The 18,396-nt window shown below is 43.5% G+C and overlaps 1 protein-coding gene across 1 annotated transcript in view; it reads right to left on the reverse strand.

The window, feature by feature from the left end:
* Positions 1-18,396, reverse strand: part of LOC139423134 (WW and C2 domain containing 1) — a 48,112-nt gene that overhangs the window by 23,842 nt on the left and 5,874 nt on the right. Inside the window, exons 2-11 of the mRNA XM_071174820.1 lie at positions 17,115-17,224; positions 16,744-16,947; positions 16,165-16,241; positions 13,374-13,453; positions 12,070-12,199; positions 9,215-9,364; positions 8,885-8,955; positions 5,893-6,135; positions 4,324-4,413; positions 1-196 (exon numbers count right to left, since the gene is read on the reverse strand). The exon at positions 1-196 is cut by the window's left edge and continues 394 nt beyond it. Of these exons, the coding sequence (XP_071030921.1) occupies positions 1-196; positions 4,324-4,413; positions 5,893-6,135; positions 8,885-8,955; positions 9,215-9,364; positions 12,070-12,199; positions 13,374-13,453; positions 16,165-16,241; positions 16,744-16,947; positions 17,115-17,224 (1,351 nt within the window). The remainder of the gene's footprint in view (positions 197-4,323; positions 4,414-5,892; positions 6,136-8,884; positions 8,956-9,214; positions 9,365-12,069; positions 12,200-13,373; positions 13,454-16,164; positions 16,242-16,743; positions 16,948-17,114; positions 17,225-18,396) is intronic.

Consider the following 18,396-nt stretch of genomic DNA (forward strand, 5'->3'; position numbering starts at 1 on the left):
GCCACCCTCCTGCAGTAGGGTTTCCAGTTTGTACTGGAAGTCAGGGTCTCTCAGCTCAGGTTGCTCCAGGTAGATGTCGGTAAAGCTCAGGGAGGAGGTGGAGCCCAGGGAGGATGTGGTAGCCAAAGAGCCCCGGCTGGAGGTCAACGAGCCAAGGCTGCTGCCCGATGAACACGACAGCGTGCTGGCCGACAAACTGTAGGAAGATAGGGAGGAGAGGGTTGGATTGAAAGAAGGAGGAAAGAGAGAAGGCAGAGAGAAAAAGAGGGGATGGAAGTAGATGGAGAGAAAAAGAGGCAGAGAGGAGAGGATTGGATGGCGAGAAGGAAGGAGGGACAGAATGAGGGCAGAGAGGAGGGAGAGAGAGAATTGGGAACATAAAAAAGGGAGCAAGGGAACAAGGAGAGATAAAGAGAGATAGAAGACCAGTGTTAGAAGCACACTCCAGGCAGACCTATAACCCAGCTGCGCTTCAGCTCACAGACGGCTGGTCTAACCTATGCCTCCCGTAGCCATTCCCCTGTCTGTGTGGGCACTGAAAACCAAATTTTCCTCCCCTCTTTTAGCCCTCCGTAACTTCAAATGCAGTTTCTGCTCTACAGCAAACATCTTAATTATAGCTTGGCAAGCTCATAAGGAATGACACAGGGGAGTTTCTCTGCATCTCAGCCCTTTGAAGTACTGTAAATCAGCCAGAAAGAGAGGACAAATTAGGCATGATAGTAGAAAAAAAACAGAGAGACAGACACACAGAGAGACAGAGAGAGACGGAGACATATGCTCTCTCTGTCTCTCTATTGTTGAAGTTAGTGCTGTGAAAAAGTACGTGCCTACTTTCTGATTTCCTTTATTTTTAGACTGAATGTTATCAGATCTTCAACCAAAACCATATACAGTGCATTATGAAAGTATTCAGACCACTTGACATTTTGTTACATTACAGCATTATTCTAAAATGTATTAAAATTAGGGATGCACCATATAAAGATCAAATTAAAATGTAATTTTTTTATATATTTTTTTATATTTAAAAAATGTAATTAAAAAAATAAATAAAAAACATTGGTGAGCATATCGGCAACATCGGCCTAATGTCTAGTTTAACAGCGATGTGCAAAACCGATGTCAAAGCTGACCCTATACACCTGTGCATCCCTATATAAACATAGGTAGATGATGCCCTGAACAATATAGTGCTACACAGAACAAAAGCAGAAAAATACTAAGCACACACTTCCAACAACTAAACAAGTTCAAATCGAGCAGTCATTTATCCTCTCTAGGGTATGTGGGACGCTAGCATCCCACCTGGCTAACATCCAGTGAGATTGCAGAGCGCCAAGTTCAAATACAGAAATACTCATTATAAAAATTCTAAAGATTAACTTCTTGTGAATTCAACCACGGTGTCAGATTTAAAAAATGCTTTACGGCGAAAGCAAATCAAATTTATTTATATAGCCCTTCGTACATCAGCTGATATCTCAAAGTGCTGTACAGAAACCCAGCCTAAAACCCCAAACAGCAAGAAGCACGGTGGCTAGGAAAAACTCCCTAGCATACCTTACGATTATTTGAGAACATAGCCCAGCAGACAAATCATTAAAAACAGTAGCCAGCCAAGTAGAAGAGTAACACAAGTCAGAAATAGAGATAAAATGAATCCCTTACCTTTGATGATCTTCATATGGTGGCACTCAGAAGACATTCATTTATTCAATAAAATGTTCCTTTTGTTCAATAAAGTCTCTTTATATCCGAAAACCTCTTTGCGCATTTTCTTCAGTAATCCACAGGGTCAAATGCAGTCACAACAGCCAGACAAAAAGTCTAAATTGTATCCGTAAAGTTCATAGAAGCATGTCAAACGTGACATGTCAAACATGTCAATCCTAAGGTAGTTTTTAGCCTAAATAATCTATAATATTTCAACCGGACAATAACGATGTCAATATAAAAGGTAAACAAGAAAGGCACTCTGGTCACGCGCATGAAAAAGCTCTGTGACACGGCAGGGTCCACTCATTGATTGCTCTTACTCCCTCATTTTTCAGAATACAAGCTTGAAACAATTTCTAAAGACTGTTGACATCTAGTGGAAGGAATTGGAACTGAAATTGGAGTCATAAATCAATGGATACTGTAACGGCATTGAATAGAAAACTACAATAACAAACAAATCCTACTTCCTGAATGGATTTTTCTCAGGTTTCGCCTGCCAAATCAGTTCTGTTATACTCATAGACATTATTTTAACAGTTTTGGAAACTTTAGAGTGTTTTCTATCAAAATCTACTAATTATATGTATATCCTATCTTCTGGACCTGAGTAGAAAGCTGTTTAAATTTGGGCATGCTTTTCATCCAAAATTCCAAATGCTGCCACCTACCCTAGAGAAGTTAAAAGAGTAAGACCATTTCAGGGCGACACCTCAAAAGGCGAAATCCATTTACGCAGACGTGATACCCTCTGTCATGGCTTTGAAACGCCTGCTCAACGAACTGCCAACACAGACCGTGGGGTTAAAACTTGCAAAAGTACTCGAGGTTGTGAACAAACGAGTCGGTGGCATTCTCTCTGAGCCTCTTTACTGTGTCGCCGCCACGCTCGGTGCTAGGTACAAGGACCACTACTTCGATGCAGATAAGAAACAGGGTTTACGCGAAATGCTAGACACAGCTGGACAAGATGGAAACAGACACAGTGAAAGTGCGCACCGAAGAAGAGGCCATGGACAGACAGAGCTGAAACTTCACTACTTGACATATATGATGAAATCCTGGTTGAGAATGAAACGACTGAGCAAATGAAACCGCAAGTAAGTGAAAGAAAAAAGGTTTTACTGGTAATGGGGACATACGTAAATGCCAACAAAACATTTTTGTCAGTGTCTGTGTTTCAACTATTTAACTGTACTAGAATGCTTAAAAGGCCGCTAAAAATGTAAATATCGGTTACAGGTCTAATTATTTATAGGCAATAACAATATTGGAAGGAACTGACCGTAGAGCGCCGAGACAGTATTGTGTCCAGGCACAGACCTGGGTAAGTGTACCAAAAAATGTCTGCATCATTGAAGGTGTCCAAGAATACAGTGTGCACGGTCACTGTGTCCGTTTCCATCTTCTCCATCTTCTCCAGTTATGTATGTAACATTTCACGTAAACCCTGTTTGTCTGCATCGAAGTAGCGGTCCTTGTACATAGCGTTGAGCATGGTGGCGACACAGTAAAGAGGCTCAGAGAATGCCACCGAATCGCTTATTCACAGCCCGTGTCTGCAGTTTTGTTGAGCAGGCGTTTCAATGCCATGACAGAGGGTATCACGTCTGCTGCAGGTGCAGTTGATGAGCTCATTTCGAGTCAGTTGTTCGAATGGAGCTAGATAGTGTGTTCATGTTTCCAAGCTTCAAACATGTTCTCAAATGCCATTGAAATGACAGCAGCGGTATGACAACCAGCACATTCATGAGCATGCATTACAACTTTCCTCAGTACGAAATCCTCGATAACCCACTGTGCTCAGACTCAGCATGCTCATGGGGGTGGCGTCGCTGGTCTTAATGTCAGTCGTGAAGCTAATAACAGGGACACTATTACTGTTTAACTCCGGGTAGGGAATCATCTGAAAAATAGCACTTTGTAGTGTGTACCGGTGCTCGACCAGTCGGCGAAAGCCAACATCATCCACGACAGAGAACAGTTGATTGTCAAGGGCAATGAATTCCATTATCTTGGCGTTAATGGATTTCGCCATCGAGTTGTCTCGCTGAAATGTTCTTACTCTTTCAAATGACCGCTGGACTTGTTGACTGCTTGATCCACACAGCAGACATTGTGGGCTAGTTTAGGAATGCTGTGTTGCACGTGAAGCGCTAAATTTTACGTCATGTACATACGCAACTCAGCTTTGACATCGGTTTGCACATCAGCGTTAAACTAGACATCAGGCCGATGAGATGTGATGAGAAGCCCATTTTGAGATGTGAGAGGCTAGATAGGAGAGGAGACAGAAGAGGCTGTGCTCATAGAAGTGTGTAGTGATTCATGAACAACTTCAGAGCAGAGTGCAGTAGTGGTGTACCATTACACCTTAGTGACTAGAACCTCACCAAGACCTCCACGGTAAAAATGTTGCCTGTGTCTCCATGTAGACAAAATGTATTCTTAAAATCAGTTTTCATTTTGAATGTGCACATTGAGTTGTGCAATAGGAGTTGACATGCTTAGTAGATACATTTAAGTGATTATGCCTCCTGAACTGACAGTGTGGAAGTGTTGGGAGACAGTAGCTGAATGTGTTGTACAGACGGGTGTGCATACCTCTTGAGCTGAGTGTGTAGTGAAGAGGCCAGGCGAACCATCTCCTCCAGCTCTCTCACCAGCTCGTTTCTCTTACAGTGCAATCTCAATCTGATAGAAAACAAAACATGTTAGGTCACAGCCGGATTGAAAATATATACAGCAGTATCGACACAGTTAAAAGAGCAAAAGGCAGACACTTGTGTCTCATAAAAGACATCTTGTTATCCAGTTCTTTGTTTATTGGGGGAGTGTGTCAGTGTAATGAGGCTTTAATGGAAACAGGCCATAACATAATAACAGTCTTTTGATCATCTTCCAGGCCGCAGTTACAGAACCAGCAGTTAGAAAAAGGCATCTTTTGTTTCCAACCTACATCTCCGGTTAGTGACGCTCAGGTTACAGGAAGGGAGAAACCAGAGAGGGAACTCAATGCAGGTACAGTATTGAGAACAGAGAACAAGGTAGCTGTTTAGGAAAGATAGAGGGGGAGAGGGAGGGGGAATATGAATGAGAGAAAGAGAGGAAAAGAGACAGGAAGAGAGAAAAAGGGAGAAGAGAATGTGAGCGAGCGAGAGGGGAGAATGTGCCAGAGTCACAAGGCCCAATTGTTGTAGTCCCCTTGGTTACCTGATCCAGAGTGCAGGTGTCCAATCACTAAAGGGTAAAAATGCACCTTACAGAGGGCCAGTGATGGGTAAGAGGCTAGGGGGAAGGGGTTCTACACTACATATAGTATCCACTTCTACAGTCTGTGATCCAATTACAATCATGAGCCATGAATGTCATGAAAAAAGGTTATGCAGATTGAAGCAGCCAACACAACAAAAGGTGCACAGGTATGTCGTGTGTCTGGGAGTAACTCTTCCAGGGTCGACATACACAACGTTGGGTCGACATACACAATGTTAGGTCAACATAGAGAGCACAGTGTGATGCTTTTCAACCGGTTTGACAGTGTTTTCTTGAATCCAGATGGAGACGTCTGTTTTCCATAGTTAGTGTTCAGTCTAGTTTCTATTAACAGAGCCCAGTCCATCACCATGTCCACATCAGGGAGTAGACCTTTGTGTTAATGTGACAGTCATATCAGGTGCTGCACCCGAGGCACTTGCACTATGTCTTTTCACTGCAGCTAAGGTACAGTATGTTGTGGGCCTTGCTCTGCCTATCTATTCCCTGTCTGTGAATATACTGCAGCCTAGTTCCAGTGGGATTCCAATGGCCCCCTCTCTCCTTCACGCAACAGACACGCCGACCCGTTGTCTGGCTAGCATTGAAATGAGATGTATAAAAATAATAATTTTAAATGCACTCTTTTGGTGAGGTGCTGACTAACGGAACACTAAAAGCCAAAAAGTGGCAATAAAAGTTTCCTGCCAAGACAGAAGAGTGGATGACTAATTGAATCTCCTGTATCATTGTATGTGACCATAATGCTTTCCGGGTGTGCAGCTCTATTCCCTCTGTTATCCCTCCTTCCCTGACCGTGACCTTACCCAGGGATGGAGTGACGGCCAACTCTCAATAAGTCAGTGAGCCCCAGGGTGATCACGATTACTTAGTTGGGGATAAACCTCCCATGCTCACCTCTCAGTCAGGGCCTTGCTCTGGTTGTCCCTGGCAGCCTGCAGGTCTCTCTCAAGCATCTTCTTCTCAGTCTCAATCTTCTCCTGTTCATTGGGCGCTCTCTTGCAGGGCTTGATGTACTGCAGTTCCTTCAGTAGCTCCTCCTTCTCATTGATGAGGATGAGGCGGTCGCGCTCCGGGTCTAGCAGCCCCGGCCAAGCCTCACTGTCCAGTTTGGCTATCTGCACCTCGATGGTGGCAATCCTGGGGTTGGAGGGAGGAGAGGACATCATACAATTCATGTTCTTTTATGTTTTATTTAATTGTGTGGAGGAGAAGTTTAATAGAGATATAATATGGCTTATAACATGTTAAAGGTCATTATAAAGGCTCATGAATGCTCATAGCAAGTTATAAAGTCACTAGACTGATACTTGATGATGGGTTGTGTTGGGAATAAGCAATCTGGATAACGTGAAAAATAATGATTTTATGAATATCACTCGCTGCAACAGAATACCATTGTGGATACCATTTTCATGTGTCTGTGTCCAGTATTAAGGAAGTAAGAGGTCGTTTCACGAGTAGGGCTGTGGGGGTCACGAAATTGTCAGCCGGTGATTGTCAAGCCAATAACTGTCATTCTCACGGTAATTGACCGTTAATTAACATAAACACATTTAGCATCTCCTGGCTTCCACACTGATCTTTAGACAGGTCTAAAGAAACATGATATGAAGAAAATGTAGTCTATTTCAGAAGAACAGAATAGCACACTATGAGTTGTCCTTATGTTATATCCTGATCTGGCTACGCCATATGGCTGTGGGCTACACTAGTTCATTTAGCAGACAATATATGCTTAGAATTCCGTTGCATTATTTTATAGTATGAAGAATACAATTGAACAAAGCTGAATAAAATTGAAAGGATTTGAGGGCGTGCACACATGCGACTATTCTGTGTTGAGCTATGAATAAGCACATATGAAATCATGGAACCCAAAAAAGTGTTAAACAAATACCTTCTATATTTGAGATCAAAACTTATCACACGTGATTGCGAGTGGTGATACAAACCTTAACAAAACATATAGGCCTATGGGCTAGGCTACATGAGACTATGACTGGGGAAAAGTGGCACAAAAAAAATGTATGCGCTGTTCCTTTGCCTGCACATACTGGGCATCATTCACATGTGATAATATTCTCACCCATCTGACTATTCTCAATTTAATCTGGTCTTTACATGTACTAAATAATGTGTGTGAAATGAATTATAATTTAGAAATTGGCCATTATCATGCACCAGTCAGAACAGGGGCGGTGGGAAATAGAAGATGTCATCCGTATGCACTTGAAGGAGGACGCTTTCCCGCAGTTCATTTTCATGCCAGCCTGGTAGGCTACTTCGGTTGTACAGCAAAGCAATATTAGGGAAGTTGCTAAATAAATAAATAAAGTAGACCTAGCCTATAGAATCTTCCTCTTTTTAACAGAGGCCATCAAAAGTATTTTCTCAATCAATTGCATAGCCTATGGAAATGTTGCACAACTCGGGCTTATAGGAACACATTTTATTCCATGCATCAACCAGCTATGAGGAGCTGGCTCCCACTGCGCAACAGGTGGTCCTATACCGCTCAAACTCAATGTCAGGGCTCCCATGATCACACAGCCACACAATCTCCATAGACAAACATTGGCAGTAGAATGGCCTTACTAAAGAGATTAGTGACTTTCAACGTGGTACCGTCATAGGATGTTACCTTTCCAACAATTCAGCTCGTCAAAATTCTGCCCTGCCAGAGCTTCCCCAGTCAACTGAAAGTGATGTTATTGTGTAGTCAAAAAGTCCAAGAGCAGCAATGCCTCAGCCGTGAAGTGGTAGGCCACACAAGCTCACAGAACGGGACCGCAGAGTGCTGAAGCGCGTAAAAATCATCGTTCCGCAGTTGCAACATTCACTACCGAGTTCCAAACTGCCTCTGGAAGCAACGTCAGCACAAGAACTGTACATTGGGCTCTTCATGAAATGGGTTTCCATGGCCGAGCAGCCGCACACAAGCCTAAAATCATCATGTGCAATGCCAAGCATCGACTGGAGTGGTGTAAAGCTCCCTGCCATTGGAAACACATTCTCTGGAGTGATGAATCACGCCTCACCATCTGGCAGTCCGACGGACGAATCTGGGTATGGCGGATGCCAGGAGAACGCTACCTGCCCCAATGCATAGTGGAGGAGGAATAATGGTCTTGGGTTGTTTATCATGGTTTGGGCTAGGCCCCTTAGTTCCAATGAAGGGAAACCTTAACGCTAAAGCATACAATGACATTTTAGATGATTCTGTGTTTCCAACTTTGTGGAAACAGTTTGGGGAAGGCCCATTCCTGTTTCAGCATGACAATGCCCCAATGCACAAAGTGAGGCCCATACAGAAATGGTTTGTCGAGATCGGTGTGGAATGACTGGCCTGCACAGAGTCCTGACCTCAAACCCATCAAAAACCTTTGGGATGAATTGGAACATCGACTGCGAGCCAGGCCTAATCGCCCAACATCAGTGCCCGACCTCACTAATGCTCTTCTGGCTGAAAGGAAGCAAGCCCCCACAGCAATGTCCAACATCTAGTCAAAAGCCTTCCCATAAGAGTGGAGGCTGTAAAAGAAGCAAAGGGGGAACCAATTCCATATTAATGCCCATGATTTTGGAATGAGATGTACGATGAGCAGGTGTCCACATACTTTTGGTCATGTAGTGTACCTTTCTAGCTAATAGACTATTGTTAGAGTTTACACTTCCTCTTCCAATGAAATGCGGGAAGGTCAAAACAACGGTCTACCAAATCTATTCATTTTAAAATGTTGATTACTTCTACCTGCCAATATCATTCACCTGGTAAGACTTCATGTTACTTTTTTTTTTAATGTGCTAACATACGAGGTTCCCTGGGTTGCCGGTTGGCCTGGGAAAGAAAAGTTTGAAATACCCTTATTTGGGTTACACAAGTTACCTTCTTTTTGCTTCTTCATACTTCAGGCTTAGTCGAACCTTCTCTGCCAACTTGTTGGTGTTGGTCCCAAACTGGATCAAACAAAAGAATAACAGAACTGAAGGTGTGGTGTGACAAACCTACATTCTGATCAATTAGTGATGCAAGCAGTATCTGTGCATCATTCCATGGCACACTTCCAAAGGTTACACCTGGGTCCTGTTCATTAGGGCACACCAAAGCAAAACATTTTTAAACAGAAAACAAAAACAAGCATTTCTTATTGGACAAGTCCAGGTAGTGCCTCCCAATTTGTCAATTTGGTGCCAACTGAACACAACCTCCTCTCACCTCAGCAGGTATGTCTGTCTGGGAGCTGGTTTCGGAGTAGAGTCGAGGGATAGACAGCTCAGAGTTGGCCAGGGAGGGGCTGCTGCCCCACAGGTCAGACTGAGAACCCACTGAGTCCAGCTGGAAGCCATCCTTAAGCACTGCTAGTTTCTACAGGGAGAGACAGACATACTGTGTACAGGCTTGACACATCAGACAGAAGTCACGGCTAGTATTGTTTATATATTTTTCTGTGTGTCTTGAATTTACAAAGCTCCTGTCCTATGGTTTCAATCTATAATACAGACCATAGTCGTGTTCATAGAGATGGTGTCCTGTACATTGCATAAAGATGTGCTTTTGCAAGTGGCCAAACATGGTAACCTAAATCAATGATAAAATCAGTGCAGTCAGTGATACAATAAATAATAAATGGCTCAGCACTGAATCACAGAGTGGAATGAACCTCATATTTAATATTAAAGTACACAATTCAAGCAAAACCAGCAAAGACAAGACTGGCAACTGACACAATGCTGACTGAGTTGGACAGGCTTCATACACTGCAGTCAGACAGAAAATACAAATCACACACACATACAGTTGAAGACGGAAGTTTACATACACTTAGGTTGGAGTCATTAAAACTCGTTTTTCAACCACTGCACAAATTTCTTGTTAACAAAAAATAGTTTTGGCAAGTCAGTTAGGACATCTACTTTGTGCATGACACAAGTAATTTCTCCAAAAATTGTTTACAGACAGATAATTTCATGTATAATTCACTGTATCACAATTCCAGTGGATGAGAAGTTAACATACACTAAGTTGACATTGCCTTTAAACAGCGTGGAAAATTCCAGAAAATAATGTCATGGCTTTGGAAGCTTCTGATAGGCTAATTGACACAATTTGAGTCAATTGGAGGGGTACATGTAGATGTATTTCAAGGCCTGCCTTCAAACTCAGTGCCTCTTTGCTTTGACATGGGAAAATCAAAAGAAATCAGAAAATAAATTGTAGATCTTCACAAGTCCGGTTCATCCTTGGGAGCAATTTCCAAATGCCTGAAAGTACCACGTTCATCTGTACAAACAATAGTGTGCATAACCTGAAAGGCCGTTCAGCAAGGAAGAAGCCACTGCCTCAAAGCCACCATAAAAAAAGCCAGACCACGGTTTGCAACTGCACATGGGGATAAAGATCGTACTTTATGGAGAAATGTCCTCTGGTCTGATGAAACAAAAATAGAACTGTTTGGCCATAATGACCATCGTTATGTTTGGAGGGAAAAGGGGGAGGCTTGCAAGACGAAGAACATCATCCCAAACGTGAAGCACTAGGGTGGCAGCATCATGTTGTGGGGGTGCTTCGCTGCAGGAGGGAATGGTTCACTTCACAAAATAGATAGCATCAATAGGACGGACAAATAAGGGGATATATTGAAGCAACATCTCAAGACATCAGTCAGGAAGTTAAAGCTTGGTCGCAAATGGGTCTTCCAAATGGACAATAACCCCAAGCAAACTTCCAAAGTTGTGGCAAAATGGCTTAAGGACAACAAAGTCAAGGTATTGGAGTGGCCATCACAAAGCCCTGACCTCAATCATACACAACATTTGTAGGCAGAAGTGAAAAAGCGTGTGCGAGCAAGGAGGCCTAAAAACCTGACTCAGTTACACCAGCTCTGTCAGGAGGAATGGGACAAAATTCACCCAACTTACTGTGGGAAGCTTGTTGAAGGCTACCCGAAACATTTGACCCAAGTTAAACAATTTAAAGGCAATGCTACCAAATACTAATTGAGTGTAAGTAAATGTTTGACCCACTGGGATTGTGATGAAAGAAATAAAAGCTGAATAAATTATTCTCTCTACTATTATTCTGACATTTCACATTCTTAAAATAAAGTGGTAATCCTAACTGAATTTAGACAGGGAATTTTTCCTAGGATTAAATGTCAGGAATTGTGAAAAACTGAGTATTTTTATTCGGCTAAGGTGTATGTAAACTTCCGACTTCAACTGTACATACAACTGAACTGTCAGCTGCAGAAGGCTGGGGAGGGGAGACAGCCCAGTGGAGAGAGAGAGCGAGAGCACATGAGAGAGAGAGAGAGAGCACATGAGAGAGAGAGGCTCTGCATTATTAAACACAACCCAGCCCCCACTAACAAACACAGTGTTTGTTGTTTTCTACTGCCACCCAGATTAAAACTGGGGCACATTTGATGTGCGTGTGTGTGTTTTGCATGAGCGCACGTGTGTCCCACTCCCTCAGGTCAAAGCAGAGGAGGAAGCATGAAGAAGGTAGGTCGACTACCAACCCCTCCTCCAGCTCAGCTTCTAAAAGACTTAGCATGCTGGTGAATCATTGATTGAGCAGCAAAGTCATGACAGAGTCTGCAGTACCATGCGGTCTTGTCTGTCTGTCTGCTACTCAGCCCAGGGGCGCTGGGACAGGAGAGAGGAGGCGGAGAGGTTGCAGGGGACACGGGTAACAAGGGAGGGTGGGAGATACACCAGCAGAGAGAAAATGCTGTGCCATGTGAGATGAAGAGGAACACGAGACCAAGACGAGACTCTGCAGCTCCTGTCTACTCCCTTTCTTCTTCACTCTCTCCTTTCTCTTTCCCTCCCTGACCATCAGCCCACCCCATCTCCCTCCCTCTTTACGCCTTTCCCTCCTTCATTCTCGCTTTCCTTTCCATGACAATCAGCCTAGCTCAAAAAAGCCCCCCCCCCCTCCACTCCTGCATCCTCTGATCCCCCCCATCATCTCATATGAAGCTGACAGGCTGTCATCTACCCATCTCCTCATAGCACTACAACACCTGACCCCGATCCCCTCCCTCCCTCATCCCCCTCCCCGCTTACCTGCATGAGCTCCTGTTTCTCCTTCTCCCCGGAGCTGATGGCATCCTTGATAGACTTGACTTCGTTCAGAATGGCCTGCGCCTCATGGAGCTTGAAGCTGTACGGCGCACTGGACACCTTGTGATCGATCCTTGAGGGAGGGGAGGGGAAGAAGAGGGATAAGGTGGGACAGGGATAAGGTGAGAGAGAGAGAGAAAGTGAGGGAGAAAAAGAGTGAAAAAGAGACAAGTTGGAAACTGACCAGCCAGTGATATAGGTTATGAAACTGAATCAGTGAATATGCCTAAATACTACATAGATAGCACTATCAGACTTGTACATTTTTGCTCTCATATTATTCATCTTTAGTTTTGTGTTTGTTAAAGAGGTATGTTGTTTAAAAAAACATTTCATTTTCACTATGAAAATACTAGTGACACTTTTAAACCATCCCGATCTAATCTGGATTAGAGTGAACAATAACAAAACTAAGGATCCAGGACGGGAACCAAACTGAATTTTAAGGGCCACAGGTGTAGAGGAAAGAGCCTGAAGCCCAGACAGTCAGCTACACATGGAGAGACCGTCCGTGGCAGCAGCATCAAATATGTAAAGTCAGTCAACAGCAAGTCATGCATGCAGTGGAATAACAGGTCTTTCCACATTGTTCAGAGAGCAGAGGAGAGGAGGGAGGGGGCAGCACTCCTTCACTGAAGACCAAGGAGAACTAGAACCAGTGAAGCCTATCCAAGCCTTTTCCACTTCAGTATAAATATATGCTGTTAGAATAGATACTCTCGTTATATTTCAGTCTTTTGTTATAAAGACTGTGAAGTATTTTCTCTGGGAAAGGAGAGTTGAGGACAGACAGGATGTTGCAGTGTTCGTATATTAGTACGGTTTCATGATTGTTGGTAAATGTTTGATAGCAAAGGAAGGTTTGAAATTTGATAGCAAAATGAAGGTCACGGAAGAACGGTTGGAATCCAGTCGAACTACTATGTAGCTTGTCATTCGTTTAAAAAAAATTAACTCACTGAACTGAGGCAGGGCCCATCTGTCTTTTTCCACAACACAGATGCAAGAGGCAGCACTCCAGGCATTCAAAGAGAAATGTGTTTCACAGACAAAAATTGTGATATTTGACCATTTTGAGGGTCATCATCAAATTCAGTCAGGGAGCTGCCTTTTCAACCAGGGTGAGATGAGGGCCTCGAGTGTGTTGATAATAGGAATCTTTTTACGGCTGTATCGAAAAAAAGCAAAAGCCTACTACTACTACTAAGTGTAATTGTGATCGTGTAATGATGTCGGGTTGCACTTACTCTTTCAGTGTTTCAAAGCCCTGCTCTTTATGCTGTAATTCTTGTTTCATGCAGGCGAGGTCCCTCTTCAGCTTATTCACCTGAGACAAACACATCAAATCTTATTTCTCACATACACATGGTTAGCAGATGTTAATGCGAGTGTAGCGAAATGCTTGTGCTTCTAGTTCTGACAGTGCAGTAATATCTAACAAGTAATCTAACAATTCCCCAACAACTACCTTATACACACAAATCTAAAGGGTTGAATGAGAATATGTACATATAAGTATATGAATGAGCGATGTCCGAGCGGCATAGGCAAGGTGCAGTAGATGGTATAAAATACAGTATATACAAGTGATATGAGTAATATAAGATATGTAGACATTATTAAAGTGACATTATTTAGTAGCTCGTGATCCATTTATTAAAGTGGCCAGTGCTTGGGTCTCATGTAGGCAGCATCCTCTCTGAGATAGTGATTGCGGTTTAGTAGTCTGATGGCCTTGAGTGACCGGAATAGAGTTATTTCACTGAGAAGAAAAAAAAGTGCCCAAATTGAAATACTATTGATTACTGGCAATATGATTATGTTCGGCTTATTCAACTGAGAGAAACACACTGCATATTTTACTGAAATTAAAAATCCCCAGTTGTAATACTATTGATTACGGAAGATATGATTATTCGGCTATATTTGGGAACAGCTTTTGTTATATTCGGCTATATTTGGATTATGTTTGTTTCATGAAGAAAAATTATTTGGATATAACTTATTGGCCGATTACATATTATTAAAGCAAAACATTCCCTTATTGTTTTTTTTTATGAAATGTGAAGGAAACATGGAGGAAACATCCACAAATAATCCAACAGAGGGTGTTATTTAAGTGATAATGACCGAGAAGCCGGTGTTCGGAGGATATATTAGCATAGGTGTTGTTGGGCCCGAGACAAACATATTCAAATAATGATCGACATATTTTCATTAAAAACGCTATTTTGATTAATTAAAATCATACCATTTCTATTTTACCCCTTTTTTCTCCCCAATTTCCTGGTATCCAATTGGTAGTAGTTACAGTCTTGTCTCATCGCTGCAACTCCTGTATGGACTCGGGAGAGGCGAAGGTCGAGAGCCATGCGTCCTCCGAAACACAACCCAACCAAGCCGCACTGCTTCTTGACACAATGCCCATCCAACCCGGAAGACAGCCGCACTAATGTGTCGGAGGAAACACCGTACGCCTGGCAACCTGGTCAGCGTGCACTGCGACCGGCCCGCCACAGGATTCGCTAGTGCACGATGAGACAAGGATATCCCTGCCAGCCAAACCCTCCCTAACCCAGACGACGCTGGGCCAATTGTGCGCTGCCCCATGGGCCTCCCAGTCGCGGCCGGCTGCAAAGGAACCTGGACTCGAACCCTGAATCTCTGATGGCCCAGCTAGCACTGCGATGCAGTGCCTTAGACCACCACGCCACCCGGGAGGCCCTATTCATACTATTTCACCCTTCCACAGGATTGCTAGCCAAGACCGGCTGGTCGTTGCGTCTATTGATTCCGTGGACAGAGACGCGACCCAGTCATTCAGTCTTTTTGTTCTGTATCTATGGACGGGACCCAGTCGTTCACTCTAAATGTTCCATTGCCATACTGGCTGGCAACATTCTTATCCCTTGTTGGCTCACTAGCCAAATACAGCTAACTTAGTCATGTCAAACAGTGCAAAAACAACAACAGTAGCTGCATTTGTTACAGCTGTTTTCTAGTGACATTTATTTGGATACATCCATAACAATGAGCTAATGAGGCACGATTTCACCTGGCATAGAAAATAAGTTCTCTCATTAGGACACAACAACTTCAAACTGAAGCTGGAAAGAGTGCAAACTAGCTGCACTTTGTTACGTTTTACCTTTTTTCAATGTATATTTATTTGCATATATATCCATAAAAATTATCCTAGCTGATTCATGATTTCGACTGGCTGAGAAATGATGCCTGCCACTCTCTTCCCGACCCCTACACGTTCATTACTATGGGACAGTTGGAGATCAAATTTGAAAATTGAAACAATGTTGCAAATGTCGGAGACAGACAGCAAGGTTTATATACAAATCTCCGCTGCTGAAAAATAAATGTTAGTCTAAAAGAAACGTGAGATAACATCTATATGCTTTTTAATGGTGGAGATCATGTTAACGTCCCTGCCTGGGCTGATGAGACAGTGGATTGCGCAGTCAAATGGAATAGAGTAAAAAGGCATTTTAACATCATATATTTAGCTGGTGGTAACTTGTGGAATAGACACGGGCTAGAATGCACTTTTAACCAATTTGAATTAGCCCACCCATTGTATAATGTTGCACAACGCCAACCGACAGCTCTGGGATTCATCCCAAATGGCACCCTACGTAGTTAACTACTTTTGACCAGAGCCATAAGGGCCCTGGTCAAAAGTAGTACACTATATAGGGAATGCGATGCAATTTGGGACCCAACCCTGGGTGGAGGTCTCAGACAAAGATGTCACTTACACACATTCCTCCTTTACAATGAGAAAGAGTTGGACACTCAGTCACTTAGCAACAGTCCATTGGACTAAGCCTTTTTCATGTAGTAATGTCTGCAAATCTTAGGGATGAGAATTAAGCCAAAACAGGACACTTAAGGACACATATGGGTATACACATCCATTCCTAATGATTACTGAACACACGTAAAGCAGGCCATAGTTGGAGTACGGAGATGGTGTAAAAAATAATAATAATATATTTTTTAAAGAAAAAAAAAAACGTTTCTTACCCTACTTTTGGAAGTGACTATCTCGGCTTTGAGGATTTCTGGGTCATATTTACTGCTGGAGGACGATCTGGAATTCACTGTGGGAGATAAGAGCCAGGGTGTTATCTAATCCTCTACATCGCGCTATTCAACTTCAAGGCCCTTCTCATCAATCCCCTGTGTGTTATCAAACAACTGTAAATCACCACTTCAAGTCTGAGCAATGGCAGAGGATTCCTCTTAGGAATGGAGTCAAGTTAAATAAGTAGGGAGTAGCTTTAATTCCCCAAAAATGTAAATTACTGACAACTTGAGTGAACTATGATGTGCTGTAATCCTGTGATCAAATTTATGTGCACCTCCCCAGTGTCAAAAGCGTTGCATCACTCAGAAGAATAATAAAAGACTACCAATCACTTGAGTTCTCTTCTCTTTTGCCACCTAATCGCTCTGGTTCCTTGCCCCCTGTTTACGTACAGCCCTTCAAGTTTCCTGGCTTCTCTGCCCCCTTTTGACCCTCATCACCATTGCTACCTGCACACCTGTTCCTTCTGCCAGCCCATAAACCTGCCCCCCCCCCCCCCCCCGGCTTGTCCTTACAGCTGGTCTGAGAGGTGGACTTGTCCTTCCAGGCGTCGTTGAGCTGGCGGTACTCCTGCTGGGCCAGGCGAAGCCGCTGCTCCTTCACCTGGTAGATCTCTTTCTGGGCGCTCAGCGAGTCCTTGGCCACGTCCAGGTACTCCCGCAGCATGACCTCCTGCTCCCGCTGCCACTGGGCCCGTGGGTCCTCCAGCTGAGTGCTCTCTGATGGTGGTAGAGGGGAAAGAGAGACAGAACATAACAAACAAGAAAGAATGAGAGAAGAAATGTTGAAATAATTTTGCATCTTGATTTGACTGGCCATGTGTTTCTTCACAAATGTGTGATGAATATGGGTGCCAGAAGTTAGTGTTATGGAGAATTGGACTCACTTGTGTTATGGTCCACATAGTAGGCCCCGACATTGGGGTCGTAGGCCTCCTCCCAACCCACTGGCAGCTCATCGCCAATGCAGTCAGCAAATGTCAGAGGTTTAGTCTGCCTGAAAATCACACACAAGAAACAACAGTCAACTGATGGTAAGAATTAGAGGTGTCATAGCAAGAGTAAATCAGGATGACCATGACAAGATAGTGGGCCAGCCAGGGTGCATGCAAAGATAACCAAATTATCTATCACTGAGTGCTACCAGAATTGCACGATGTCTGTGTGTCTCTAATAAAAGGGGTCTAATTAGAATAGGTCTCTATTCGCATCGAGTGGGGTTTGCAAAGCACAATAGCCGGAAGCTGGCACCTGGCATTTCACAAATTTCCTAGAGGATTCTGAGGCAACCCCTCCAGGCCTTCCAACACCAAGCCAGGTTTAGGATCACAGGATACCTCAGTGGCCACCATACATAAAAGGCCCCTCAGGAAGACTCTACCAGCACGACCAATGTGCAAAGTGCCAATGGAAGAAGGGAAGGGCGCTATTTGCTGAGTAACATCCAAGAATCAGCCTTTCAGTTCGTACACTAGGTGGGTTGGATATATTCAGGTGTTGTCTTTTTCATGCTGATCTAACTTGGCACACTTGGGTTCACAATTAACCTAATCCTAATTGCCCTCATAGCTATGACATAAACCTAGGTTGAAGGATAGAAAACATAAGCTTATGCCAGTTATCAGTGGCGTAGACTACATGTGGGGAAACTTGTCTTGATCTATTCCTTTGCTCAAACTCTTTTCTGCAGACGGCAGATATTACCATCCTCACAGAGACTTTTGCTCAGGGTGAAACCCAACGGGTTCCTTTTTAACTTTATGAATAATGAAAAAGGCCTGTTCTAAATGTATCTCAGAGGAAAAGGCTTTGTGGAGAGAAAAACAAAAATTCCCAAAAAGCTGTCTGCTGGTGCCAGGTCCTTTGAGTGACTGTGTGCGCATCATCCCATTATTTGATTCATTCCACTGTCGCTGTCCTCTCACCCCTGCAAATCCAGTCCCCTAATCACTCGGAGCTGATGGCCGAACTCATCATTACCCTCCGAAAAGCGCGGACTTACTGTCTCAATAGACCAATCAGAGGGCTTTAAATAGGCCCAGAGCTTAGCGTGAGCCACTCACTGGCTGTGCATTGGCATGCAAGACCTCTTCCAGTCTGTCTGGAGTGGACACCAGGCTGACATCTCCTAATCTCTTCAAACAGTGATGAGTCTTCCAATAACTCATT

Source organism: Oncorhynchus clarkii, chromosome 12 (genome assembly GCF_045791955.1).
Source record: "Oncorhynchus clarkii lewisi isolate Uvic-CL-2024 chromosome 12, UVic_Ocla_1.0, whole genome shotgun sequence".
NCBI classification, from domain to species: Eukaryota; Metazoa; Chordata; class Actinopteri; order Salmoniformes; family Salmonidae; genus Oncorhynchus; species Oncorhynchus clarkii.